The sequence below is a fragment of the Mesoplodon bidens genome, assembly GCF_964165515.1.
Source record: "Mesoplodon bidens genome assembly, chromosome: 2".
NCBI classification, from domain to species: Eukaryota; Metazoa; Chordata; class Mammalia; order Artiodactyla; family Ziphiidae; genus Mesoplodon; species Mesoplodon bidens.
This window is the reverse complement of record NC_138177.1, coordinates 149,773,842-149,786,922: the sequence shown is the minus strand read 5'-3', so window position 1 is coordinate 149,786,922 and position 13,081 is coordinate 149,773,842. Positions and strand designations below refer to the sequence as shown.

The following is a 13,081-nucleotide window of genomic DNA, read 5'->3' as shown; positions in this document are numbered from 1 at the left end:
CCAAAAAAAAAGAAAAAGTCAGGCAATGATGAATAGTGGAGTCAGACATCTTGGGTTCAGACCTTGGCTCTGCCCCTTGGTAGCTGCATATGACCTTGGGCAAGAGGCTTAGCCCCATGAGCCTCGGTTTCCTCATCTGTGAAATGGGGATAATAATCACATCCACATCATAAGGTTACTGTGAGCAGTCCAGAAGATAAATGCTTAGCCCCATGCCTGGTATGTGGCAGGTGCATAAGATCCCTTAATGGCAGCATATGTTACACTGAGGGAGGAGGCAGAACAGGCTGCCAGCCCCTCCAGTTACAGCATCAGGAGGATGTCCTCCTGATGCCATGGCTCCCGGAGGAGAGCTCAGGAGCCTTTTAACCTCCCAAGGGGAGGAGCCAGTGATGGTAACAGAATATGCCACCCCAAAATATGCCACTCTGGCATATTGATTATTTTGAGCTGTAGGCACTTGGAAAACAGCAAATGCAGGGATAGACTTTCTCTGAACTCCCCTTAACTTCCTAAAGACAGAGCTTCCAAAATGAACTCAATGGTCATAAATCCCCTTCCTGGGAGTTTCATCTCATATCACAGGAGAGGAAATTAGAATTCTATATCATATCCAGGCCACTTTTGTCATAAACTATCATACTTCCCATTCATTCTTCTAAGGGCCCATTCATCTTTCCTAGAAATTATTTACTCTCCCCTAAGAGGCTTACATTCCCCTCCCCTTTCTCTGCTCAGATGGTACTTTTTTATAAAAATTTATTTATTTTATTTTTGGCTGTGTTGGGTGTTCGTTGCTTCGCACAGGCTTTCTCTAGTTGAGGCGAGTGGGGGCTACTCTTCGTTGCAGTGCACGGGCTTTTCATTGCAGTGGCTTCTCTTGTTGCGGAGCACAGGCTCTAGGCGCGTGGGCTTCAGTAGCTGCGGCACGTAGGCTCAGTAGTTGTGGCTCGAGGGCTTAGTTGCTCCACAGCATGTGACATCTTCCCCGACCAGGGCTTGAACCCATGTCCCCCGCATTGGCAGTCAGATTCTTAACCACTGCGCCAGCAGGAAAGCCTACTCAGGTGGTATTTAAGCCTAAATTCTAAGCCACATGGGAGAGTTATCCATTTTTCCCTGGATATCTCCCATGTATACATAAGCTCTACGTGTTAATAAACTTGCTTTTTGGTTTTTGTATTGTTCTTGTTAATCTCTTTGTTGAAGAGTCCTGTATGGGTTAATTTGTTGAGGGAATCCAACTTTAGGTAGTGTGGTTGGGGAGACCTCTCTGAGGAGATGACATGTGAGTTAAGCCAGAAAAGATGAGAATGAATGAGTAATAAGTAAAGACTAGGGGGAAAGTATTCCAGGCAGAGGGAATAAATGTGCAATGGCCCAGAGGTAAGAACAGGTATTATGTGTGAGGAAGAAAGAGAAGGTCTGGCTGGAGCAAAGTAGACAAGAGGAGATTATTTAGAGAGTTAGGCAGGGCCTGATTATGGGGAAATTTATAGACGGTTGCAAGGATTCTAGATTTCATTCTCAGAGCAATGGGAAACCACTGAAGAGTTACTTGTAAGAAATGTACCAACTAATGTGAGATAATAATAATAGGGGAAATTCTGTGGGGGGGGGCAGGGGCAGGGGGAAGTATATGACAACTCTGTACTATCTGCTCAATTTTTCTGAAAAATCTAAAACTGTTCTAAAAAATAAAGCCTACTAATAAAAAATACAAAACTGAAAAAAAAAAGAGTCCTGTATGAAAACCTAAGATGGATGGAGCTTTGACTTCTCCTAATCCCCAGTACCTTAGATTGTGACTATATCTGGAGATAGGACCTTTAAAAAGGTCAAGTTAAAATGAGGCCCTGAGGTAGACCCTAATCTGATCTGATTGATGTCTTTAAGAGATGAAGCAATTAGGACACACAGAAAAAGATCATGTGGGACTTCCCTGGTGGTCCAGTGGTTAAGACAAGACTCTCCGCTTCCACGGCAGCGGGTGTGGGTTCGATCCCTGGTCGGGGAACTAAGATGCCACATGCCGCGAGGCACAGGGCGGGGGCGGGGCGCTCCGGGGGCCTCCAAAATAAAAAAGATCATGTGAAGTCAGAGGGAGACTGCCACCATCTACAAACCGAGAAAGAGGCCTCAGAGGAAATCAACCTTGTCAATACCTTGATCTTGACCTTCCAGCCTCCAGAAGTGTGAGAAAATAAATTTCTGTTGTTTAAGCCACCTAGTCTGTAGTATTTTGTTTTGACAACCCTAGAAAACTCATACAAAGACATTTTGCTTTATTTTCCAAATATAAAATTGCAATATCGGGACTTCCCTGGTGGCGCAGTGGTTAAGAATCCGCCTGCCAATGCAGGGGACACGAGTTCGAGCCCTGGTCCAGGAAGATCCCACATCCCGCGGAGCAACTAAGCCCGTGTGCCACAACTACTGAGCCTGTGCTCTAGAGCCTGCGAGCCACAGCTACTGAGGCTGCGTGCCACAGCTACTGAAGCCCACGCACTTAGAGCCCGTGCTCTGCAACAAGAGAAGCCACCGCAATGAGAAGCCCGCGCACCGCAACGAAGAGTAGCCCCTGCTCGCTGCAACTAGAGAAAGCACAGCAATAAAGACCCAACACAGCCAAAAATAAATAAATAAATAAATAAATAAATTTTAAAAATTGCAATATCAAATATGCCTTTCAAACTATACATGCCTCAGCCCCATTTCCCCTGTGGATTTGCTTTTTCTGGCCTCACCTCTACCATCTACCCCCCTAGAAAATTGCTGACCTGTAGAATAAAGACCAAACTCCAGAGTATGGCACTTAAGGCCTTCCTGCCCACCCCCATTCCCCTCTCCCCCTCACTCATCTGAACTACTAATATTTCTCCACCTCTCTGGCTGGTTTGGCTCTCCATTCAGGGGACACGGAGGGCAAGGTGAGAGAAGCAGGCTCTTGTGGGCCTGATGAGGGACTGGGTGGGATATCCATATGGCGAGAGGTTGAAATGGAGATGAGACTAAAGGCAGGGAGACCAGCAAGGTGCTGTAGCAATTATCCCAACCTGAGAGACTGTGACCCAGATTAGGGTGCTTGGGGAAGATGGAACAAAGTGCATAGATTTCAGAGATATTTGGAAGATAAAACTGACAGGAAGGGCCTCCCTGGTGGCGCAGTGGTTGAGAGTCCGCCTGCCGATGCAGGGGATGCGGGTTCGTGCCCCGGTCTGGGAGGATCCCATATGCCGCGGAGCGGCTGGGCCCGTGAGCCATAGCCGCTGGGCCTGCGCATCCGGAGCCTGTGCTCCGCAATGGGAGAGGCCACAACAGTGAGAGGCCCGCATACCGCAAAAAGAAAAAAAAAAAAAAAAAAAAAAAACTGACAGGAATTGGGTACTCAATAAATATTTGTTGAATTTCCTGGCTACTCTTTCTAATATAAGCTCTTTGGTTGCTCCTCTGTTTACTTCCTTCACAGCACTTTTCACAGCCTGCAGGTACCTTGTTTATATACTTGCCTATCCATCAAGCAGAATGTAAACTAAATGAGGGCTGCAACCTTGACCAACCTTATACACACAGTGCTTGGCACCTACTAGGTGCTCTCAGATCTTTGAGGACTGAACAGGTTAATTATTGATTGGATGGTACAGAGTGAGCACAGAGAGGTGAAAGGACAAGCCCAGGAAGAAGCCTGTGATCCTGGGATTCAGAGGGGTTAAGATCCCACCTTTCTACCACCTCACACCAGTCAGAATGGCCATCAATTAAGTCTACAAATAACAAATGCTGGAGAGGCTGTGGAGAAAAGGGAACCCTCCTACACTGTTGGTGGGAATGTAAATTGGTGCAGCCTCTATGGAAAATGGTATGGAGTTTCCTCGAAAAACTAAAAGAGTTGCTATATGATCCTGCAATCTGACTCCTGGGCATATATCCAGAGAAAACTATAATTCGAAAAGACACATGCGGGACTTCCCTGGTGGGGCAGTGGTTAAGAATCCACCTGCCAATGCAAGGGACACGGGTTCGAGTCCTGGTCCGGGAAGATCCCACATGCCGCGGAGCAACTAAGCCTGTGTGCCTCAACTACTGAGCCCACACGCTGCAACTAAGGCCACGCACCTAGAGCCCGTGCTCTACAAGAGAAGCCACCGCGATGAGAAGCCCACACACCGCAACGAAGAGTAGCCTCTGTTTGCCGCAACTAGAGAAAGCCCACGCGCAGCAACGAAGACCCAATGCAGCCAAAAATTAATTAAATTAATTAATTAATTAATTTTAAAAAAAAAAAGAAAAGACACATGCACCCCAGCGTTCATTGAAGCACTATTTACAATAGCCAAGACATGGAAACAACCTAAACGTCCATTGACAGATGAATGGAAAAAGAAGACGTGGTACGTATATAGAGTGCAATACTACTCAGCCATAAAAAAGAATGAAATAATGCCATCTGCAGCAACATGGATGAACCTAGAGATTATCAATCCAAGTGAAGTACGTCAAAAAGATTAAGACAAATACCATATGAGATCACTTATATGTGGAATCTAAAATGTGACACAAATAAGCTTATCTACGAAACAGAAACAGACTCAGACATAGAAAACAGACCTGTGGTTGCCAAGGGGGAGAGGTTGTGGGAGAGGGATGGATTGGGAGTTCGGGATTAGCAGATGCAAACTATTATATATACAATGGATGAACAATAAGGCCCTACTGTAGAGCACAGGGAACTATATTCAATATCCTGTGATAAACCATAATGGAAAAAATATGAAAAAGAATTAATATAGATGTATAACTGAATCACTTTGCTGTACAGTAGAAATTAACACAAAATGGTAAATCAACTATACTTCAAATAAAGTAAATTAAAAAAAAAGTCCCCACCTCTCTGTCTCTGGCCATGGGAACGGTGGGCATGGACCAGATTTAGGGGTTCAGATGGCCCGGGGACCACCTGCCCAATTGTCTATTGCTAGATTTGAGAAAATACAATTCCCATTCCTCACTTTCTGGCCTCTGGCTGCTGATCCAGGGCAGTGGATGTTTTCAGGAAAAGAGAATAGGCACCCCTCCAGAACCTGAGATCTGCTCTTCAAAGGTGTGGATGTGGGTAGCGGAAGATGTGGCCTGGCTCATGTCAAAAGCCTTGAATGCCAGGCTGTTTGACCCCAAAACTCAGCATAGGAGCCCAGGCCTCCACGCTCCTCCCCACGCCAGGCAAGCCCAGCTGGGCGCGTGCAATTCCTTTCAGGCCCTAAGGGGGGCAGCACTGGCCTGAGCCTGGGGGCTTTGTCCAAGGGCGTGGCCAGTGCCAGTGCGCGCAAATTCCCGCGCACTTAAGGGGGGAGTGTTGGTGACGAGCTCAGGCAAAAGCGAGCGCCGCCCCTGCCTCTGTCCTCCAGGCTGGAACGCTAGTCCATCTAGTTCCCGGGGAGATCCCCCAGATGTCCAGGCCCCCTCGGACCTCAGCATAAGCCCCCAAGGATGGAGGAAAAGAGGACCCCCCATTAGAGGGACTCTCAGTCACCAGGGCGAGGTAGGGGACCGGGGACACAGCTGGCTTCTACATCCTGATGACCACCCGCATGGTGACTAGCAGTATGGCTGCGTCTTCAAGGCTGGAACAGGAAGCTGGGCCTCTGGGTGCATGGGTGGGAGGAGGAGCTTCTTGACGTAAGGCCCGAGGAAGGGCTCGGCTTCTTGGTGACTCGCCTCCAGGAAGGGGGCGGGCTCTCAATGACGAGACGCCAGGGAGGGGGCAGGCGTTCATTGATAAAAACGCTGGGCTATCTCGGGCGCGAGCGCCGCGTAGCAAATCCAGCCAGCGCCACGCGCTGTCGCTGCCTGGCGGAAGCCAGAATTAGCCGGGCCCGCGCTGCGCCGCACCGCCCTCATGGAGCCCGCGGCCGGCTTCCTGTCCCCGCGCCCCTTCCCGCGTGCTACCGCCCCGCCAGCGCCCCCCGCCGGGCCCGGACCTCCTGGGAGTCCCATGCCGGGACCTGAGCCGGAGGTGCTGGCCGGGCCGCTGGCGCCGGACCCTGGGCGCCTCATCACTGACCCGCGCAGCGGCCGCACCTACTTCAAAGGCCGCCTTTTGGGCAAGGTGAGCTGGGGGGTGGTGTCAGCGAGGGTAGAGGGGGACCCTGCCGGCCTCTTTGCCCGCGCGGGGCGTGGCAGGGGCGTTTGGCCTCGGCGCGGGAACCTCTGCTGGCCTGCCCTGGCGCTCCCCTGGAGCGCCCTGCCTGATGCCCCCTCCTTATAGGGTGGCTTCGCCCGCTGCTACGAGGCCACTGACACAGAGACCGGCCATGCCTACGCGGTCAAAGTCATCTCGCAGAGCCGCATCACCAAGCCGCATCAGCGCGAGAAGGTGAGCCGGGACCCAGTCCCAGCAAACGACGGGTGGGGTGGGGACAGTGGCGTGGGAGCCCTTGGCGGATGACAACCCCGCGTCCCCATTGCAGATCCTAAACGAGATTGAGCTGCACCGCGGCCTGCAGCACCGCCACATTGTGCGTTTTTCGCACCACTTTGAGGATGCTGACAACATATACATTTTCCTGGAGCTCTGCAGCCGAAAGGTGAGGGATGGTGATGGAGGTGGGGGAGGGGATGGGGACCTTAAGACCCAAAGTTGGAGCCCTGCTCTTCCTCAGCAAGCACAAATGGAGGGAGGATCCGGGAGGGCAGACGAGGGGCTGAGGCAGTGGCTCTCTGCAGTCCCTGGCCCACATCTGGAAGGCCCGGCACACCCTGTTGGAGCCAGAGGTGCGCTACTACCTTCGGCAGATCCTTTCCGGACTCAAGTACTTGCACCAGCGAGGCATCTTGCACCGGGACCTCAAGCTGGGTGAGACTCCTGGGCCAACAGGATGGGGGGTTGGGGAGGCAGAGAAAAAGGCGTGTGACACATTTCTCTACCCCGGTCCAGGAAATTTTTTCATCACTGAGAACATGGAACTGAAGATGGGGGATTTTGGGCTGGCAACCAGGTTGGAGCCCCCAGAGCATAGGAAGAAGTGAGTGTCTGAGGAGGGGGGTGGCCACAGTCTGTGTGACACAGATGACGTGCGTGACAGACACTAAAGATGTATGTGGGAGGCATGATGACTGCCTGATGTGTCTGTGTGATAGATGGGAAAGGATGATGGGCTGTGTGTGTGTGTGTGTGTGAAGGTGGCAATGGCAGCCTGGGTGAATGGGGATGATGGAGAGGCTGTGGGTCCTCTGTATGTTTAGTCCCCGAGACAGATGGGTGTAAGGATTCTTGGAGGTGTATGACTGATCCTGTGTGTGAATGTGGACGTTGACATCAGAGTGTGTGAGATGGACTGAGTGTAGGGATGGTGGGACATGACACCCCGTGTGTCATGATAACCTGCTGCGGCAGCGAAGACTGGGTGTAAAACAGATAGCATGTATGGTAGTTGAGTGTTTATGGGGGCATGACAGGTGGCGTTGGTGAGTGTGGCACAGACCATAGGAGGTGACAGCCTGTATGGGTTTCTGACAGACGGGAGTGGGGGAAGGAGGAAGGGATCAGTGATGGACCCTCTGTTGACCCTGGAGGAGGGGGCTGGGTTGGGGGTCAGGGCCTCCCCCTGTCCTGCAGAGCAGCTGAGCAGCTGGGCCAGGCGGGTGGGCAGGGACTCAGCTGCCATCCCTGGCATCCATTGTCTCAGAACAAGCAGGAGTTCTCTGGCCTTTGGTGACAGGCAGCTGCTTTGTCTGGACTCACAGTGGGGGCAGGGATGAGGGGCCAGCCAGGCTGCTTCTGAACCTTGCCCTCTGCTCTTCCCTACCCCCTTTCAGGACCATCTGTGGCACCCCCAACTATGTGGCCCCAGAAGTGCTGCAGAGACAGGGCCACGGCCCTGAGGCAGATGTGTGGTCCCTGGGCTGTGTCATGTGAGTCCCAGGGTCATGTGCACACAGGGGGTACCTAGGGGGGCATATGTTCCACTTTACTCCTGACCCCCTTTCTCTGCCCCACAGGTACACACTGCTATGTGGGAGCCCCCCCTTTGAGACAGTTGACCTGAAGGAGACATACCGCTGCATCAAACAGGTTCACTACACGCTGCCTGCCAGCCTCTCACTGCCTGCCCGGCAGCTCCTGGCCACCATCCTTCGAGCCTCACCCCAAGACCGCCCCTCAATTGACCAGATCCTGCGCCACAACTTCTTTACCAAGGTTTGTGGCCCCCCAGACTTGTCCAGTCTGTGGATTCCCAGGGGATTGAATGGGAGCAGGTGACAGGACCCCTGGGCTGCTCTTCTCTGCTCACATGCCTTCTCTCCTCAGGGCTACACCCCCTACCGGCTCCCTGTCAGCAGCTGTGTGACAGTCCCAGACCTGACACCCGTTAACCCAGCTAGGATTCTGTTTGTCAAAGTTACCAAGAGCCTATTTGGGAGGAAGAAGAGTAAGAGTGAGTCTGGGATGTCAGTGGTTTTGAGGGTACAGAGCGGCAGGGGGCTTGTCAAGTACATGTGAGGGTGTGAGTCTGAGCCCCGGGGGACCCCTTGGGAGAGCATGTGTTACACAGGCACATGGGTATGCCTAACAGTATCATCCCTGCGGGAAGCAGGGGGGCTGGACAGATTTCTCAGGGTTCTATCTCGCCCCACCCAGATAACCATCCCGAGGAGCGGGACGAAGTCTCCTGCTTGGTGAACAGCCTCACTCGGATGTCCATTGGCCATCAGGATGCCAGGCCCAGGGTGAGGTGCTCACGTGGACAGTGTTCCCCTGACTCACCCCCACCCTAGCAGCTGCGGGAAGCCTGGGATAAAAGAGGCTGATGAAACATCTAGCCTCGTGGTGGCTTAATTGGCTGTGTCTCATCAGCCAGGCAGGGCTGACCTGGGGTGCCCCGGGTGCCACGGCAGGGCTGGGCCATGGACTCTCAAGGATTTGGATTTCGGGGCCTGTCTCACTCCCTTTCTCCATCCAACCCTCCAGGCTCCGGCAGCTTCAGGTCCAGCCCCCGTCAGCCTGGTAGAGACAGCACCTGAAGACAGTTCACCCCGTGGGACACTGGCGAGCAGTGGAGATGGTGAGCCACCAGGAGGATAAAGGGTGCTAGAGGTTGCTGGGCCTGAGACCAGGCCTAGAGGGAAGGAGTGGGTGGAGTCACTGTCTAGGACCTGGGGGACTATTGCCTAATTCTCAGTGCCCTGTTCCCTTCAGGGTTTGAAGAAGGTCTGACTGTGGCCACAGTGGTGGAGTCAGCCCTCTGTGCTCTGAGAAACTGCCTGGCCTTCATGTCCCCCGGTGAGGCTGGGGTCTGGCATATGTGAATGGTGGTGGGAGTTCGTTGACTGGGAGGCCAGGAACAGGTCCTCATTCCTTCCTCTTCCATGACAGCTGAACAGAACCCCGCTCCCCTGGCCCAGCCAGAGCCTCTGGTGTGGGTCAGCAAGTGGGTTGACTATTCCAACAAGTTTGGCTTTGGGTATCAACTGTCCAGCTGCCGTGTGGCTGTGCTCTTCAACAATGGCACACACATGGCCCTGTCAGCCAACAGAAAGTAAGTGGTGACATGGGGTGTCTTGTATCCAGCCCACTGTACTCAGCAGGGCTGTACCTTGGTGTGTGCTCCTGGGCTCCTGGACCTGCAGTCTCTCAGGGGAGGGGCGTGGGTACAGGGCTCCGTCTGACTTCTGCCTCCATCTCCTCCCCTCCAGGACTGTGCACTACGACCCCACCAGCACCAAGCACTTCTCCTTCTCTGTGGGTGCTGTGCCTCGGGCCCTGCAGCCTCAGCTGTGTGTCCTGAGGTATTTTGCCTCCTACATGGAGCAGCGCCTCATGAAGGTTTGTGGACTGGGGTGGGGCACATTGAGGACGAACACATCCTGATCCCTTTCTGTTCCCCTTTGGGGGCAGGTAGGCGAGGGGGTGGGTGCTGCAGCTAGAAGCTGAACCTCTAAGGGAGACATGAATGGAGAGAGGACTGACTCATGTCAGACAAGTGACCTGCCCCTGCTCCCAGGGTGGAGATCTGCCCAGTGTGGAAGAGGTGGAGGTGCCTGTCCCCCCACTCCTGCTGCAGTGGGTCAAGACTGATCAGGCCCTACTCATGCTCTTTAGTGATGGCACCATCCAGGTAAGAGCTCCTCTTGGAGTTGGGGGTAAGGTCTGGGAGGTCCAGGGTGCTGGGGAGGAAACGATCTGGGCCTTAGGCCCTGATCAGTGCCACCCTCCTGCACACAGGTGAACTTCTATGGAGACCACACCAAGCTGATCCTCAGTGGCTGGGAGCCCCTCCTTGTGACTTTTGTGGCCCGCAATCGCAGTGCTTGTACTTACCTCGCTTCCCACCTTCAGCAGCTGGGCTGCTCCCCAGACCTGAGGCAGCGGCTCCGCTATGCCCTGCGCCTGCTCCGGGACCGCTGCCCAGTCTAGGCCCCAACCTGCGGGGCCGGCCACCACCCAAGCCCTCAGGCCTGACGCCTGTGCCTGTAAGGCTCTGGCCCTTGCCTTTGTGGCCCTCCCTGTTCCTTTGGTGCCTCACTGGGGGCTCTGGGCCGAATCCCCCAGGGAATCAGGGACCAGCTTTACTGGGGTTGGAGGCGGCCTCCTACCCCTTCTCCAAGAAAAGCCTGAGCCTTAGCCCCCCGCTAGGGGGCGTTATTTATGGACCACTTTTATTTATTGACAGACATTTATTTATTGGGATGTGAGCCCCAGGGAGGGCCTCCTCCTGGTATAATAAACCGTTTTTGCAAAACTCGGGGGAGTCCTCACTTGCAGTAGAGCCTGTGGACCGTGGCCACGGCGAAGAGGGAGGCGTTGGTGACCGCTGCCGTGGCCAGCCCGTCGCGCGCCGTGTCCCAGAGCGCGCGGCTGACCACGCGCACGTCCTGGCCGGCGCGCGGCCCCAGCACCACGCTGCACACCAGCTTGTAGCGCGGCGGGCTGAGCTCGCGCAGGCGCAGGCGCACGCACCAGCTCACACAGCTCCGGCGCCAGCCGCCCGGCCTCGGAACGGGAGAAGCACGCGTCGCGCAATCCTGCCTCCAACGCCGCTTCCAGGGCCCGCTGTGCGCGCGCCCTCCCAGCGCTCCCGTGGCGCCGACTCCGTGCGGTATGAGGGCGCTGCCCAGCGGGCGGCAGCCAGGGGTAAGCCAGAGAAGCTGACCCGCGAGCCTAGAGGGGGCAAGGGGCCCAGGGATGGGCGCCGACCCCCAAGACCTGCGCCTGGCCCGGCCAGCGAGTTGCGGCGCGAAAAGGATGAGGCCGGACCTAGCACGGAGCCACGGCGGGAGGCCGGGCCCTGGCCGTCTGGTCGGGTCTCATTGATGCTGGGCAGACGGCCTGGAGGCCGCGCTGGTGATTGTTTCAGCCCATGGTCTTGGGCAGTCTCCTCCTCCTCGTGTCCGGAGGGCACAGGCCTGCCAGCCATGGACCTGCCGGCTGGAAGACCCACGCTTGGACGGGATGGCCCTCACTGGCCCTCTCTGTACACCATCCCGTCTCTTACTTAATGATAAGAGTTTGTACCCCCTAATCCCTTTCTACCTGTTTTTTGGGGGACAGGTGAATCAAATAGTCCGGGGCTGCGTGGATTCCTAGGTGCTTAGAGGGTTAAGGGCTGTTAGGGACACAATAAGGGGAGAGATGCTGCTCAGACTATCATCTTGCTATCCCTGCCTCCTGAGCTCCACTTTCCTTGGGCACTATGGAAGTTAGTTAAATGAGCTCGAAGTACACCTCCTTTTCTCCCTTCCACCCGACTTCACCAGCAGGAGAAGGGGGAGATGTATCTGCCCTCTGCCTCAGCCTAGATAGTGGCGCCTCCACCCCCTGACCAGAGGGAGGGACAGACAGACCCAACTCCTTCATCCCCCACAGATCCTTCTAGCCCTGTGAGTCTTGAATCCAGCCATCCTCCACCCCTACCTGCTCTTATGGTGGCTGGCACAAAGATCCCTACAACTGACTGCGGCTGGGGCCGGGTGACTCAGGATGGCCCTTCCACTCTCCGCTTTTGGCTTCTGGCCCTACCTCCAGAATCAATTCTGGGATGGCTGCCCTCTTCTCCCGAAACTCCTCAGACACCTGAGTCACCTGTAGCCTTTGGCCTCCAAGCTCTCTCCTAACAGCCCTTGCCCGGCTGGCCTGGCTGGCAGGTGGGAGGTTAAGGGCCCCTTGCCTTTGTTGTGGAGTTGCCATGGGTAACTGGGCAAGCACTCCCCTCTTCCCGGTTCCCTCTTTCCTGTTCTGGCTCTGGCTTAACCTGGGAGTGTTCCTACTATGAGCACGTGCCGGGTGACTGAGTCGTCAGGGGAGAGGGATCAGCGGGGGCTTAGAGCCCAAGGGCATACAAGTATGACTGAAGGGGCAGATGTAGAGAGGGGCTCTGGTCAGACTGGTGTCCCCCTACCCCAGAGCTCTTGACCCACTGGCCACTTCACCCCTTGTGAAGACTGGCTCTCCACTTGTAAGCAAGTCTCAGAGGGCCTGGGATATGGGGAAACCCTGAGGCTGTGGGGGAGGCCCCTCAGAAATCCGGACCTGGGCCTACGGGAAGGAGCGCCCCCGCCCTGTCATCTCCCCGTCAGCCTCAACTAGGGCAAACGTTTCCATTTCCTGTGCAGAGCTAGGGTGTGGCTTGGATGACTTCCTCAGTTCAGGGCTGGGGGAGGGGGAAGGGAGACCCATCCGAACACAGACCTGATGCAACAGTGGTGACTCCACTCCTAAGTGCACCCTGCTGACCTCAGTGCACTGGGGCTTGTCCCCAGCTGTCCACACCTCTTGTGTGCCCTACTGCCCAGATTGCCGCCCCCCTTCGGTTGCATTTCAGGGAGGCCAGAGACCATGACTCCTCATTCAGAGGTGACACCTCCTCACCTGACCCCCCTCTGGGAGCGACAGGACTGCCACCTCCCAAACAAGCCAGGTCTGGGCCCTGAAAACGGTCCATAGGGACAAGGACTTTCCCCACTGAGGGGGGTTCCCCAGGCCTGGCTAGCCCGATCTTGACCCTGTGTGCCTGTTGGGGGGAGGGTGGGAGGGGGCAGGGAGTTTGAACTCTGAACCCAGGACAGGCAGGAGCCAGGGTGCCAA

General features: G+C 55.0%; 2 protein-coding genes across 4 annotated transcripts; one reads left to right on the top strand and one right to left on the bottom strand.

Annotated features, from left to right (window-relative positions):
- Window positions 1-5,783: 5,783 nt before the first annotated feature.
- On the top strand, window positions 5,784-10,739 carry PLK3 (polo like kinase 3). Of its 3 annotated transcripts, none has more exons than XR_014015128.1 (15): window positions 5,784-6,106; window positions 6,266-6,373; window positions 6,468-6,584; window positions 6,724-6,853; window positions 6,935-7,022; window positions 7,816-7,911; window positions 7,999-8,197; window positions 8,309-8,435; window positions 8,639-8,727; window positions 8,969-9,062; window positions 9,197-9,280; window positions 9,374-9,536; window positions 9,694-9,786; window positions 9,896-10,115; window positions 10,223-10,241. XR_014015128.1 is itself a non-coding variant. In XM_081225233.1 (15 exons), the coding sequence occupies exons 1-15, from the start codon at window positions 5,897-5,899 to the stop codon at window positions 10,412-10,414; spliced, it is 1,941 nt and encodes a 646-aa protein (XP_081081359.1). In that variant the 5' UTR covers window positions 5,857-5,896; the 3' UTR covers window positions 10,415-10,739. The 3 variants fall into 3 exon arrangements, 2 of the variants coding, with proteins under 2 accessions (XP_081081360.1, XP_081081359.1); XM_081225233.1 differs by having other exon boundaries at window positions 5,857-6,106; window positions 9,694-9,823; window positions 10,002-10,115; window positions 10,223-10,739; XM_081225234.1 differs by having other exon boundaries at window positions 6,724-7,022; window positions 9,694-9,823; window positions 10,002-10,115; window positions 10,223-10,739.
- Window positions 10,740-10,752: 13 nt separating this feature from the next.
- On the bottom strand, window positions 10,753-11,459 carry DYNLT4 (dynein light chain Tctex-type 4; the record flags this gene model as incomplete). Its single annotated transcript, XM_081214796.1, is given in 3 exon segments — window positions 10,753-10,954; window positions 10,956-11,063; window positions 11,065-11,459. Coding segments are annotated over 3 exon segments (660 nt in total). The 5' UTR covers window positions 11,415-11,459.
- Window positions 11,460-13,081: the final 1,622 nt, after the last annotated feature.